This window comes from Leptodactylus fuscus, chromosome 3, assembly GCF_031893055.1.
Source record: "Leptodactylus fuscus isolate aLepFus1 chromosome 3, aLepFus1.hap2, whole genome shotgun sequence".
NCBI classification, from domain to species: domain Eukaryota; kingdom Metazoa; phylum Chordata; class Amphibia; order Anura; family Leptodactylidae; genus Leptodactylus; species Leptodactylus fuscus.
In genome coordinates this window covers 127,220,476-127,236,548 of record NC_134267.1, presented here as the reverse complement: position 1 = coordinate 127,236,548, position 16,073 = coordinate 127,220,476, and the positions used below count along the sequence as shown (strand labels likewise).

The window sequence follows — 16,073 nt, the reverse complement described above, 5'->3', positions numbered from 1 at the left end:
ATTTTAACACTACACACCCACAGATGTTAAAGGAGAAATTATGTGGCCTAACCCTTTATTGATCAGTTGGATTGTAGGTTTTCTAATAGGGAGGTTACAGATGGTGCACAAAAAGGATTGTCTTTCTGATAGGATGGAGAGAGTTATTGGTTCCCCAAATGGTACCTTTTTGTACCATATTTGTTTACTTTGTACATCTCTGACTTACGGTTTCATGATGGGATGTGTAAGAGATGAGACTGAAGATGATTGGTAAATGGAATGATGACAATGAGCAAATCCTAATTGTGGACAAGACAAAGGAGATATGACCTGACTTGACCCAATATCAATGCCTCTTGATTATAACTTGGAATGGAGACTAAGGCTAGGTTCACACAGCGTAATTTGGAGAGGAGTTTGAGGCAGTCTACTGTCTACTTCTTGGGTTGAGAATTCGGCTTTCCATTGTGCATTTGCTAATTTCTGTAGTTTTATGCTGTGGGTTTTGTGGCTAAATCAACTGTGGAATCCGTGGGAAAAAGTAGCATCTATCCCTGGCTTTCCATTCACAAGCGTGGGAGACAGATTCTGAACAGAATCTTTAGCTTATATTTAGGCTGAATCTCATCTAAAAATCAGCTGCAAATTCCTTAATGTGAACAATTCCTTAATGTTGAAGAGTACACAAAATGAGGATGGGTTGACTGTATTTCTGTTGCAGATTAAGATAATTTGGGGTACGTATTAAAATGCTGCAGTTATTTTATGAGGCAGTAGTGGCTAGTGTGTTTTATGGTATGATTTGTTAGGGTCTGGGGATATGTAAAAACCATTGTGGACTGGTTTGAGAAGTTTATTAGAAAGGATGGACAACTTGAGCTGTGGTATAGAGGATATTACCTTAATTCAAGGTAATCCTTACCAATGGAACTCAGCCACCGTTTGAGGTATATTCAACTGAAATGTAGTAAGGAACCCCACAAAAGAACTTTTGTGCCAACAGCTATTTTTTTTTTTTTTTTTTGTATAACAAGTCAAAATTAAAAGTATTTCAGGATAACTGCATATTTTATTTTGTTTTGTTTTAGTGGTAGACTTGTATTGGTGAGGCCACTTTCACATGAACATTCAGGCTCGCAAGGTGTTACAAAAAGGATGTGGTATAGCCTAGTGTATTTCCAGTTTTCATCCATGTGCCATCTGTGTGTCATGGAGCAAAAATAATACAGATGCTGTTCTTATTTTAAAGGGATCCTATCTTTTGAACACATTTTTTTCTCCCTAACATGTCGGAATAGCCTTAAGAAAGGCTATTCGTCTCCTACCTTTCCTTTTCTTCTCCACGTCGCCGTTCTACTGCAATCCTGGTTTCTCTCGGTATGCAAATGAGATCTCTCGCAGCACTGGGGGCGGGCCCCAGTGCTCAAACAGCACTGGGGGCGTCCCCAATGCAGCCAGAGCTCTCCAGTGTCGCCTCTATCTTCTTCTGCAACAAGGTCTTCATTGCATCTTCTTCCGGTGGCTTTTTCTTACTTCTAGGCCTCGGGCAAGCCGACTGCGCATGCCCACCGGCCACGAGAAAATGGCCTCTTGCAATGCTGTGGAAGCGGCCATTTTTCTTATGGCAGTGGGTATGCGAAGTCGACTTGCCCTAGGCCCGAGACCTAGAATGGCGAACGGAGCCGCAGAGAAGAAAAGGAAAGGTAGGAGACGAATAGCCTTTCTTAAGGCTATTCCAACATGTTAGGGAGAAAAAATGCGTTCAAAAGATAGGATCCCTTTAAGCTGATGAAATATAGATTGCACATGGAATGTGATTGTGGCTGGTCCTTTTTTTTTTTTTTTTTTTTTTTTTTTAAATCCACAGATCCATGGACTTTTATGAGTAAGACAAGCCTAGAAACCAGTAAAAGATACTTGTTATTTTTTTTTTTCCCCCTCCTTGTCTCTGTCTGGAAAAAAAAACAACTTGTGTGACTGTCTCTAATTTGTACTGTATACTATAATGGGTGTGTGCTTTCACTGAAAGCACTGCGATATAAAAATTGTTGTTGTGAAAGGTTCTAAGAGTGGGTAGGGAATGGAATTTATATTTCATTATTAGTAATGTAATTTTGATATTTATATGTGTAACTTGCATGTGTTGGCTATGTCAATAATTATGGCATTGCTGTAATATAATAATTTCTCCATGGGCTTACTATCTACCGTATCTATCTATCTATCTATCTATCTATCTATCTATCTATCTATCTATCTATCTATCTATCTATCCCCCAGGAAAAAAAGCTGTTTCTTTCTGTCTAGTAGTAGACAACTTTAAGGCGAATTGCGTTTAGAAAATGGTTCCATACAGTATATAACACACAGTCCATACCACCAATAAATCTCAAGTTTTAGGACCACTCAACCTTTTTTTTTTTTTTTTTTTTTTTTTTTTTTTTTTCTTAGAGCGCTTTTTTGATTACTTTGAGATGTCTTCAATTTCCTTTGGAGGCATCCATCAAATCCTGTTTGTCACTTGCAGTAACACATTTAGCCAGTGCCAGTGCACCAATACCATTGAGGTTTCAGGACAACGATGCACACAATGTATCAGTTTTACTTGGAGTATTCCTTTTATTTCCCATTGCACTTAAATACTCCTGTTTCTATTTCTGTAGAGGCCAAAGCTGCATCAGTGCCAAATATAATAAAATGGTCAAAAGATGGATAAATAAAAAAAACATGAATAAAATGCTCGGCTGATTTTCTAACTGCTAAATATGAATGAGACTATACAAATCTCATTTTTATACATTTAACTGCTATGGTTTTTACGCTGTGTAGAAGTGATGTGAAACACAATTATATACCTTAGTGATGCAAATATAATCCATGTTTCTTCAGTTAAGGTAGTTGAGTAGTTTTTCTTTTGTAAACAATTTTATTTTACGAAATAACCCCAATTCTATTTTTTCTCCTCTCTGTTTTCAGAATACTTTGAACACAATAGTTTTGAACAATTTTGCATTAACTACTGTAATGAGAAGCTGCAGCAATTCTTTAATGAAAGAATCCTAAAAGAGGTAAGTGAGGATTACCTGCCATGTTACCTGTCAAGCAGAAAGCAAGATGCTTTACATGAGATTATTCACAGAAATTAATTATGGAGACATGGGCATCTGTCATCTCTGGAGATGCTTCACTTTGTGTTTAGCATATTAACTTCCTTAGAGTTTTAGCTTTGTTATTGTGGGGTTACTTTTGGATTCTCTGGTTGTCTACGATACTATCACATTTTTGGATTATGTGGATAAAGATTCATGTTTGATTTCCTTCTTGGTGTAGGGTAGTGTACCGTCCTCAGTGGTGTAGAGTAGAAGAAAGTAAAGCCAGTGGCTTACTCACCTGCCAAGGCTCCAGTACAGTGACCTGTTACGACAGGAAGCTAAAAGTAAAGTTCTCCTCATGCCCACGTCCTCTTTTTGGCCTGCTTTGCTTTAACTTAAGAGGAGACTGTGTGTCTGTGGACTTCTGTACTATTCTCACGGTTATTAAGTAGAAGAATCAGCAGGTCTGTTACTTCCAAACATGAACAGACTTCTAAAGAAAATGCATCTAAGGTTTTTAAAATCATGGATAATGTAATGGACCGCTGAGGCCTGTGATTACTACACGTGCATTTGCTGAATACAGATGCGGCGACTCCATTTAAAAATCTCTTGCCTTCTCTTTCTAGAATACATTTAACAAAAACTTTTTAAATTCCACATTGTTCCGAGCTGTAGAATATAAGATCATGTCACTTTACTATACAGTAAACCCTATCAAAAGCGAACCCTGTAAGAAAATGGTGCAGTTGTATTTTTTCCAATTCTACCCCGTTGGAATTTTTTCCAGCTTCCCATACGTTGTATAGTATTTTAAATGGGACTATTAGGAAGTTCAATTTACCTCACAAAAAATAAGTTCTCACAAGATCAATTGAATTAAAAAATGAAAATAAATGTTCTACTTTTAGAAGACAGGGATTGAAGAACAAAAATAAAAAGTGGCTGAGGTAAGAACAGGCCTCTATGGGGTTAGATGTGTGTAAGAGTGCACCCCTATGGGCTAGTTCACACAGAGTTTTTTGGCAGCGTATTTTGACGTGGAATCCGTCTGCCAAAATGGCTCCCATTGACTTCAATAGGAGCCGCTCACTTCTTTTTTTTTTCACTAGCTAGTAGTGGAAAAAGAAGCGAGATGACCTATCTTGCCGTGGATTCCACGGCTGACTCAGCCGTGGCCTCCACGGCACAAGACTCTCTCCCAGTTAGGCTCATTCACTCGGGCCTAATCCGGAGCGGAAGGCTGCGACCTGATGCCGGTGTACTGCATTGGCATTCCGTCGCGGCTAGCTGCACAGTAAGTTCACATGCAGAATCCATTTTCCGCCGTGTTGACATACCCTATGTGTTCCCTGAGACTAAGTATCTTAACTCAGTTCTATTTAGGACACCATGTAGTTTGATTTCCACTGCAGAAACTGCTTTATATATCTGGTTGACATTGTAATTGACAACCAGTTAGCACCACAATGTTTGTGCAATATGACCGTCTATTACAACTTTGGCTCCCTTGGTCCAGGTACTTTGTAGTCATTTTTTTAACAGTTAGTCAAAAAGGGTACTATGTTTTTTAAAGAGATATTCCCATGAGCATAACCATATTTACATTTTTAGACAAAAGCTAAACATTTTGCAGAGCTCTAAAGATTTTTTTTAACCATCTTAGTGATGACAGTCTGTTGTCTTGACCATGATTGCTGGAACTTTCTATAGTCTGGTACAGCCATGATTTCCGTATTGTAGCCGGGTTACTTTTTCATTCATGCAAAATCTTTATTAGATTAAAACAAATCCTGTAACAAAGTCACATAAACAGTTTTTCTCCAATTCCATCCCACTCTGAATTTTTTTTCCAGCTTCCTAGCACAGAATATTAAATGGCACCTTATAAAGTACAATTTTTCCTGAATCCTTATGCTCTTATATAACTCTGAATAGAAAAAATAATAGTTATTAAATTTGGAAGACGGAGTCAAAAACGAAAATCAAAAATTTAAAAATGCCTTTGTGAGAAGAACCTTTCTAAATTGTCAAGATGTAAAAGCATCTAAAACATATATTTGCGCCCACCATGGACTTAAGTTGTGTGACGAAATTTGCGTTAAATGCGCACCTTGCCATACCCCAGGACAGTATAGGGGTTTTATTTTAAACATACTAATAGAAGTCAGAAGACTGTCATTCAGGTTGGTATACATTAGTATACGGTACCTTTTTTTTCCAACCGTAATGACAAAGCATGTGGTGCTTTCCTGTACCAAAGGCTACCACGGAAATGTATCTTGTTCCCTGTCATACCTTGTACCATTGACTTTTGCCTACATGCACTCTTCTGAGTCTTAGCCCACTCCTACTTTCTTGCTCCTGCTTTCTCACTTGCTGCCTTTTTATTGCTGGTTCTTTTCCCCAGTCTCTCTCCGCTCTCCTCCTGGTTACTGCAGGCTTTCCAACCTTCTTTTATGTACTCTTAGCATTCTGCTTTTCCTCTTGCTCACCTCTCTTAGTCACTGAGTGCTTGTTGCTTTATCCTTCTCCCACATACTCCCCTGATATCTCGCCCTCTCTTACTTCTTGCTACTCATCTCTATTCTTCCGAGTTCTTTGTCTCCTCCACTCTTGGCCTGTAGTGTTTTTCATAATGGAACATACTTATTATGTAGAAGGCACAAGTATTATTACTCAGTGGATTTCTCCGCACTTTGTAAGTTTTGTATAATGGGCACTGTTCTACCTGACAGTTTCAGAATTTCAGAAACCGATCTCTTTGCTGTCAAGCTTGTCCATCAAAGGGCTATTTTCAAGGCGTTGTATAACTTGGGAATGGACTTAGATTTTGATACCTTGCTGTAAACATCCTTGTCATCTTGAAATTGGCGAGGCAGTGACATATTATACAGTTGCTTTAACGGATAAATCAGACAAATGTCATGTTAGGCTTTCATGAATTCATTCACTTAGTCACTGCTGATGGATATAAATGCTGGTGTGGTGGGAGTTGGATGCTGAAGGAATCGCTTATGCTCTCTAGTGAATGACAGCTTTACTAATGACTAAAATAAAAATAAAATAGAAATGGAGGTTTCTGCCCAGATTTTAACTGTTTACACTCTCAAAGTCTTGACATCCTTCAGTGGAATATCTGCTTGTTTACACTTCACATGGTCACTATTACAAACTCTTTGATACTTTAGGTTACGTTGTAACCAATCGGCTTCTTGTCTTACTGTGACTAACAGGACATTCTATCTACTGTTTAACCCTTTCAGGACCAAGCGTCATTGATGCCCCAATGCCCAGGTCAAATTTAGCACTTTTGTATGCATTGCTTTGCACAGCAAAATATTTTTAATGGCTTTGTATATCCTAACTATTTTTGCCATGTTTTTTCAGGACACGTAAGGCTTAAAAAAAAACTAGTCCTATTTATTGAATAAGTTGAATTTTTTTTTCCACTAGAAGTAGAAGAATGGTATAAAATGTTTAAAAAAATGTAAATTTTACTTCTTTTACCTATACAAAATAGTTTTTATATATAAAAAAAATAAGAAGAGATTGCTTGGCACGCACCAAAAGTAGCGTAAAAAATTGAAACTTTATTGAAGAAGGTCCATACAAAGTTTAAAAGCGGGAGGAGGCACGCTCAGCAACCGGGCGACAGCTGTTTCGTATACAAAATATACTTTTTCAAGCTCGAGCTTGAAAAAGTATATTTTGTATACGAAACAGCTGTCGCCCGGTTGCTTAGCGTGCCTCCTCTCGCTTTTAAACTTTGTATGGACCTTCTTCAATAAAGTTTCAACTTTTTACGCTACTTTTGGTGAGTGCCAAGCAATCTCTTCTTATTTTTTTCATATGATACTTTGCTCTGGACTTAGAGCACCACCACATTCAGCGTTTTTTGTCTCCTGTACAGATGTATATCTCTGTGTGAATAGTGCCACCCATGTCTACACGTTCTTTTAGTTTTTATATATACTATTGCATGTAAACTTATTAAAATTTGCTTATAGTTTTTCAACAAAAAAATTTGGTTTTATATGGTTTTGTATTCAGCGGTCCATGTGTAAATTACACAGTAAGAGTCCATTCACACGGAGGAAAATGGCGCTTTGGCACTGAATTTTCAGCGCTGAAAAAAAAAGCCTCCCATTGATTTCAAGCTTTTTTTCCCACTAGCAGAATTTTCCGCTAGCGGAAAAATCCGCTTGCAAAAAACTTCGTGTGAACATACCCTTAGGTGGGCCGTGTGGAATGTTCACAAGGCGGAAAAGGTTTCCGTGACCTTTTCCTCTGTGTGAACATACCCTTAGGAAACCATTCTTTATGTTCTGCTATCAACTATGCCAGTTGTTGCCAGTGTGAGATTGTATCTATCAGCAATTCACTATGTCAAAACACCTTATGACTAAGGCCCCACTAGGTGTCCCGCAGGAAAAAAACGTGGTTTCCTCTGTGGACTTTGTTTCAATTACGCCTACGGGGAAACCACCAATGTTTCCGTAAGTATAATTGTCATGTTGTGATTTCCAAAACTGCGCTGGTTTTGGAAATCACGGCGTGTCTGCAGTCTGGTTTTTACCACAAAGTGGGAATGGAATTCGCTATAATCCCATCCACTTTGCTCTGACTGTGTAAAAAAACAAAAAACAAAAATGTGATTTATTATTTTACTGCTTGTCAGTGCGATCAGTATTCCATTTGGGGGGGGGGGGTCCCCAAGCAGACTAACAAATGCAGATGTGAACCAGGCCTGGTAAGGAGCTAAAACACTTTAGAAAAAGAAATGGCTTTTACTTTCCGGACACAACATCATACTTTTTCATGAGCTATGTTGATTATTACTGTTCCCTGCATTTCCTCTTCTTATCTTTAAGAGGGATCTGGTATATATAGCAGTTGTAATGATACAGAGACTCCAATGCCACCTATTGTATCAGGTTTCGTAATGGGGTGTTCTCGTGCATAATAGAACAGACATTTCCTTATGATTTTATGATTTGCTCAGTATGCTCTATGAAAGAATATATCATAAAATGTTAACGCTATCTCTCTGTGTCATTCATATTTAATAGACAGTACATTCATTTTATTACTTGGAGGCATATCCATTTACCAGCAAGGCAAATATTGTTCATCTCATGCTATGCATGCAATTAGCATGATGTCTTGTGCTGATGTTTCATTTGTATCCGCTCGTGATAAATGATCTTTATTTGCATAAAATCACGGGGTTGTTCATTCTGTCAAATAGAAATGCATACAGATGAAATGATGTGGTCAAAGCTGATATGACAAATGCCGTTCTTACAAGAGCCACTATATTAGGTCAGAGGTCTTCATCTGGATTCTGTGCCTATGATGCTTGGCTGAAATATTTTGTTTGCATGCTGTAATTTATAGAAAACCTTTGCTACTCACACAGCCTATTTTTTGCTTTATGTGTTGTACTGGGGCTTGGTTACTGGAAAGCGATTGGCTGCTGCACAATGCCTGGAAGCCGGTAGCAGACACAAATGTAGTTAGACAGAATCTACCTGTGCTCCAGAAACTAAACAATCTGTTCTGTGACCGTTCAGCTCAAGGCAAGAATAATACGTAAATTATTAAAATGACAATACATGGAGAGCAGCATTTCAAGAATGGAAGACTTGAAATGATTTTATTGCGGGAACTTGTATTATTTGGCGGTATTAAAATTTTATATAAACACTATGGTATGTAAATACAATGGAACCCTGCAATTTCACAAGGCAGAGGCAGGAAATCTGAAACTCGGGTAAATTATAGAATTAGATCAGTGTGGATGACGAATAGAGTTAAAGCATAACCGTGTGTAATGTCATTTTTTTACAGCATTAAATCAGATAAAATATAAATTAACATCTGAATTGCCTTCCACACTCCATTTGTGTATCCAGTACCTTTGTGTTTCACTTCAGCTAGATGAGCGACTGTCCACTTCTCCCTTGGTTTTTTCATCTAGTACTATTTTTAACATGTTGCATTTTATAAAATTCTTTGGGCCATACGTGGCACAGTCATAGCAATATACAGTATCCGTGTAGGGCATAGATTTTAAAAGGGTCCCATCCACAAACTGCTGAAAAAAAAGCACAAAGTGGCCCGGCTGAAAACCAGATTTGTTCTTTTATCCCTATGAAATAAGCAGAAAAGGAGTTTAGGGGTGTAGCTTTCCATCAGTGGGCTTCACTGTCTGCTGCCGCTAACTGCTGCTGCTGTCACTCAAGGTCCAACTTTCTAGTTGACTGACATCTCTTTCCTCTGCCTTAACACACAGTACTAACTTCACACCCATAAGTGAAGGAAGCTAGCTTCAGATGTAGGCAGTGCGTCATATAATAATAATAATAATAATAATAATAATTAATGATAATTTATACATTTTATTTACATAGCACCAACAAATTCCACAGAACGTTACAAAATGTAGGGTTCAAGTACAGACAAAAACATACATTACAGACATTTAGTCAATTTACACAATGGGACTGAGGGCCATGCTCCAAGAGCTTACAATCTACACTCACCGGCCACTTTATTAGGTACACCATGCTAGTAACGGGTTGGACCCCCTTTTGCCTTCAGAACTGCCTCAATTCTTCTTGGCATAGATTCAACAAGGTGCTGGAAGCATTCCTCAGAGATTTTGGTCCATATTGACATGATGGCATCACACAGTTGCCGCAGATTTGTCGGCTGCACATCCATGATGCGAATCTCCCGTTCCACCACATCCCAAAGATGCTCTATTGGATTGAGATCTGGTGACTGTGGAGGCCATTGGAGTACAGTGAACTCATTGTCATGTTCAAGAAACCAGTCTGAGATGATTCCAGCTTTATGACATGGCGCATTATCCTGCTGAAAGTAGCCATCAGATGTTGGGTACATTGTGGTCATAAAGGGATGGACATGGTCAGCAACAATACTCAGGTAGGCTTTGGCGTTGCAATGATGCTCAATTGGTACCAAGGGGCCCAAAGAGTGCCAAGAAAATATTCCCCACACCATGACACCACCACCAGCCTGAACCGTTGTACAAGGCAGGATGGATCCATGCTTTCATGTTGTTGACGCCAAATTCTGACCCTACCATCCGAATGTCGCAGCAGAAATCGAGACTCATCAGACCAGGCAACGTTTTTCCAATCTTCAATTGTCCAATTTCGATGAGCTTGTGCAAATTGTAGCCTCAGTTTCCTGTTCTTAGCTGAAAGGAGTGGCACCCGGTGTGGTCTTCTGCTGCTGTAGCCCATCTGCCTCAAAGTTCGACGTACTGTGCGTTCAGAGATGCTCTTCTGGCTACCTTGGTTGTAACGGGTGGCTATTTGAGTCACTGTTGCCTTTCTATCAGCTCGAACCAGTCTGGCCATTCTCCTCTGGCATCAACAACGCATTTCCGCCCACAGAACTGCCGCTCACTGGATGTTCTTTCTTTTTCGGACCATTGTCTGTAAACCCTAGAGATGGTTGTGCGTGAAAATCCCAGTAGATCAGCAGTTTCTGAAATACTCAGACCAGCCCTTCTGGCACCAACAACCATGCCACGTTCAAAGGCACTCAAATCACCTTTCTTCCCCATACTGATGCTCGGTTTGAACTGCAGGAGATTGTCTTGACCATGTCTACATGCCTAAATGCACTGAGTTGCCGCCATGTGATTGGCTGATTAGAAATTAAGTGTTAACGAGCAGTTGGACAGGTGTACCTAATAAAGTGGCCGGTGAGTGTATGAGGTAGAAGGGGTGACACGAGATAGCAGGGTCGGCATCGGAGAGAGCATTGCTTATACACTGGTCCAGACATTTTCGTGATCATTAGACATGGACAGTACAGTTAGCATTGTGTGCTGAGGCAGAGGAGAGAGATGTTTGTCAACTATTGGAGGTGGAGCGGAGCTGAGCAACAGCTAGCAGTAGAAAATAATGAAGCACAATGATTGAAAGCAACGCCCCTAAGGCCCCTATCTGCTCATTTGCATAAGGATAAAAGGACAATTTTTATGAGAATGGAGCATCAGTCCTGAATAAGAAATAGATCATTGTAAACTATAGTTAAAGTCTTACAAGGTATTGAAATTAGTTTATATCTCAGTTTTTTTTTAAACCGGACACAGAGTACTGCATGCCCGACTCTGTGTCTGGTTTAAAAAAAACTGTTTAGCTGAGGAGAGCATAAAACACTCACCGGCGCTCACAGCCGGACACCTATCAAACCCATTTAAATGAATGGGTTTGAAAGAGTCCTACAGCTTTCCGTCTCCTGCTCTGTTTTGTGCAGGAAACGGAAACCTGTATGAACGGAGATAGGGCGCAGATGTGAACGAGCCTTAGTTGGCAGGGTCTCCACTGCTAGCACCCCCCACCAATTGCTACATTACAGGTGCTGTATTCCTCCTCTTTGACTCACTGCAGCGAGGGTGAATTTTAATGGAGCCGAACTCCAGCATTTTTGCTTCCATTCTTTTTATGTTCAGCTGTTGTTCTTTTCATCTACAGTCATGCAGTGAGAAGGAATAGGGAACTCTTAGTGATTGGTGGGGGTCCTAGTCATGTCCATTTTAATGCATTACTATTCCCATTTCAGCCTTTTCCTAAGTGGCCCCCAATACATACACATACATATTTTAATGCCTCTTATGTAGCTCCCGCATAATGCCCCCTGTGCCCTTCACCATTGATACAGTATATATTACATAGAAATAAGAAAAAAAATAACAACTTATACTCACTTATCCTTGTTCTCAAGTTCCAGCTGTAGTGATGTGTGCAGCTTCCCTATAGCATACATCATCTTCTGAAGCCTGAATAGTAGAACACGAAGGTGATGATAATGCCATGATCCTCCTTTGTATTCAACTTTGTCCTGAGGATCTAAATGCTGGATATCTTTGGGTATAAGCCGAATTTTTCAGCACAGTTTTTGTGCTGAAAAAGTCCCCCTCGGCTTATACTCGAGTCAAGCGCAGGGGGATATTGTTATATACACTCCAGACACTGTATTGTTTGCACGGTGTAGGTTGCACTCACATTCTACTGTGGTTGTTTCATGGAGAGAAGGTTGTCCAGCCAGAATGTCCATGGGGAGTGCAGCGGGATGGCCTCACTGTCCGGCTCCTGCAGCAGCTCCAGGCTGGTGATGGTTCAGGCGCAGCTGCTCCTCGCTCTCTGCCTTCAGCTGCTGCCGGTCCAGACCGCAGGGAGCGCCATCTTCCTGTGGACCCCGCCAGCATCGTCACTAACTGCACAGAGAGTCAGCAGTTTCAGCGTCGAGTCCACAGGAAGATGGCGCTCCCCGCGGTTCCAGACCTTGCCGCCAAAACTGCTGACTCTCTGTGCAGTTAAGTGACGATGTTGGTGGGGTCCACAGGAAGATGCCACTCCCCGCGGGTCCGGGCTGGCGGGAGCTGAAGACAAAGAGCGACGAGCAGCTGCACTTGAACCATCACCGGCCTGGAGCTGCCGCAGGAGCCGGACAGTGAGGGCATTCTGCTGCACTCCCCGTGGACTTTCTGGCTGGACAACCTTCTCTCCCTGGAACAACTGCAGCAAAATGTGAGCACAACCTACACCGTGCAAACAATACAGTGTCTGTAGCGTATATAACAATATCCCCTTCCACCCCAACCCCCCCCCCCCTTGAAATTAATAGTAAGAGTGATCTTTCAACTATTTATCCCCTATCCATAGGATAGGGGATAAATAGTAGATTGATGTTGATGGAGGGTTGGAGTTTGGGGTGCAGGCGGTGCTGGGGAAGTGTTTGTGCGGGGGGTTTGATTGTCTGTCTGGCCGTTTCCTGAGCTTAAAGCGGCAGACACCTCCCCCCCCCCACACACACACACTTGGAATTCAGTCTGACTACAGCCAGGCTGAATATATGATATCTGCAGTGCTCCTATTCCATTGGGAAGGGGTTAATAGGAGCACTGCAGATACTATACTCGAGTCAATAAGTTTTCCCAGTTTTTTGTGGTAAAATTAGGGGCCTCAGCTTATATTCGGGTCGGCTTATACTCAAGTATATACGGTAGTTGAAATTGCTTATGTACTGTTTGCCCTATGGTTAAAGTGACTATAGTGGTGGGACCCCCTTCGATCAGACAGAGTGATAGGATGATTATGGGAAACCATTTTTAATAGAAGCAGAAATATTACATTATATGTTCACCTGCATCCCAATTCACATTCACATCCCAAGTCTGTTATTTTAATAAGATTGTGATATCTTTACATGACAATACATAATGGAAATGGTTGGAATATGTGCTGCATGTAGCTTTTTATGTAGTGATGCCACTTTATGCATATATTCATCACTATGTTTTAGGATCAGTAACATAGTTATTACCGTATTTTTCGAACTATAATACGCACTTTTTTCCCCAAAAATTTTTGGGGAAAATGAGGGTGCGTCTTATAGTCCGAATGTGGCTGCAATACAGACTCGGCATCCGCTGTAATAGAAAGGCGGATGCCGGGGAGGGTTAGACGCCAGCACATGTGCCGGGGCCTGAGACAGCGGCAGGAGCGATGCTGCTATTCCGCTCCTCCGTCCCTCCCCGCAATAGCAGCATCACTCCTGACGCTGCTGGCTTCCTGGGATGTCTCAGGCCCCGGCACATGTGCTGGCGTCTAACCCTCCCCGGAATCCGCCTTTCTATTACAGCGGATGCCGGGTCTGTATTGGCGGCCCCTTCAAGCCCGCTAGGAACTAATAAAATAGTTACAAAAAAAAAAATAAAAAAAAAGCTTTAAAAATATATAATGAAAAAAATTAAATAAATAAGAGTTCTAAATCACCTCCTTTCCCTAGAATACAATGTGGCCTTGCAGCTGTTGCAAAACTACAACTCCCATATATTAAATATTTTACCATTTTTTGCTTCAAAATTTTTTTCCCCTATTTTCCTCCTCTAAAACCTAGGTGCGGCTTATAGTCCAGTGCATCTTATAGTCCGAAAAATACGGTAGTAATATTTCTTTCCAGAATTTTAAGAGCTTTAATTTATCGGTATAATTGTTTCATATGATATATTTACTCTCTGTATCATGTACGTCCATATTAAATCATCATAGTTGTAGGAAATTTAGTGATTACAAGCAATTTGACCAAAAGAAGCAGTTGTGCATGAAATATTGTAAAGATATATTAAAGATTCTCAGTTGCACGTGAATTTAATTTCTTTAGAGGTAATAGGATTTTATCTTATCTTGCTTTTACTTTGACATTTAGCACATGACTAATAACTTTGGTGACTATTTACTTTTACATTGTCCTAGCTGACATTAGAAATAATGTGGACGGTCTAGTGGACGACAAAAATAATCTCCGATAGGCAGTGCGAATTGTTTATGGATTACTCTCTACAATAAGTTTTTTGCTTGGTGCTGATTCTCCTTACAGACATCTAGGTGTTAAAGGCGTGTTAGGGTGTTAAATAATGTATACTCACTTGGTAAGTCCTAGTGAGGCTGATCCAGCGGTCCACACCGATCTGGTTGAATTGTCCTGCAGTGAAGATTTGGCATATATGCACACCTGACGGATTTTGATAACAGATTGTGGGTTTGTTACAGATTGTAGTACAGAAAATACGCAAACCTTTTACGTGTGCATGTAACCTTAATGTAGCTCTCATTACCTGTTCATCATAGTGAAACTTGACAGGTGACCAGTGACACAATGTTCTATCCATGTTTTTCATGGTTAGAACAATAATGTCTTGTGTTGAATACGGGATGATGACTTTTGTGAAGTACAAAGCAGATGAACAGTTAATGCATTTGTTCACCACCTTGTCAAGCAGGGTACCTGAATTTTAACACAACTATTTGAGGGAAGATCCCCTTTGATCAGATTAAAGTGCTTATCAGGCTCAAGGGTTTTTTACGCTACTTGGTCTCTTGTAACGTTTGTGATCAAAAGCAAATGTGAATCTTCTCTTGACGTGTACAGATGTGCCAGCTGCTACCAGTCTCCACTGGCTGCTAAGATTTTAAGACTCTTGCGTTTGCTTTTTCAGTTATATTGTTATCAAACAGAAAACTAGGATTTAAGTTAAGAAATACGCTAATAACATTACGAGACAGATTTATGAAGACTGGCATTTTAAGTTCTTTAAAAATAACAGATTACAGTATGTGTAATATGTAGATGCAAATCTTAAGTAAATTTGCCAAATTGTGACTCACTTGGGTAAGAAAAGATCTTTACAAATGTTTATTTTTCAACTGTCCTCAAGTCAGAAAAAGAAATATGTGGTGGCAACTTAGAGTACCTTTCACTACCTTATTAGCAATAGTCACCACTGATTCTAGCACAGTTAGAATTTTCTCTCTAGTCTCCTCCATTCCTGAGAAACAAGCGCAGGGAATTTTGATTCCTGATGTGCTATTTAAGCTCTGTAATGTCAGAAGGGTGGTGTCAGGCAGGGGGTCTAATTCAGAGCTCCAATCAGAAGCAGCCAGTGTCAGCGCTGAGAATCACAACCCTTGTCTGTTCCTGCCTGACACCGCCCACCTGACAATACAGAGTCTAGACAGCATATCAGGCACCAAAACTAACAGCTTTGATTGCTTGGCAACAGTGGAGGCTACAGAACAAATTCCAACTGTGCCAGAAGCAACGCCTCTTTAATGAGGCAAGGAGCTGAACTTTTTGGACGTGATGAATGTTCCTCTTTAAGGCTGAGGCCCCACGTTGCAGAAACGCATTACCTTTTTTTGCAGATTTTGTTGCTTTTTTTGAGCCAAGCTAGAAGTGGATTGAGCAGAAGGTAGAAGCATAAGTACTTCCTTTATATTTCCCATTCCTTTTGTAGCCATTGTTGGCTTTGGCTCCATAAACTGCAACAAAAAAAGCTGCTTTTCCACAATGTGGGACCTTAGCCCCAGACTGGTATTTTTTCTCAGGAGCCCTGGAGTAAAAAGTGCTTATTTTATTACCAGTCATACCTCCTAATAAATTTGGCACCTC

The 16,073-nt window shown here is 40.3% G+C and overlaps 1 protein-coding gene across 4 annotated transcripts in view; it reads left to right on the top strand.

Annotated features, from left to right (window-relative positions):
- MYO6 (myosin VI) overlaps window positions 1–16,073 on the top strand; it is a 227,019-nt gene that overhangs the window by 100,504 nt on the left and 110,442 nt on the right. For all 4 annotated transcript variants that reach the window (XM_075268294.1, XM_075268293.1, XM_075268292.1 and 1 more), the window contains exon 14: window positions 2,959–3,050. In XM_075268294.1, coding sequence (XP_075124395.1) covers window positions 2,959–3,050 — 92 coding nt within the window. The remainder of the gene's footprint in view (window positions 1–2,958; window positions 3,051–16,073) is intronic.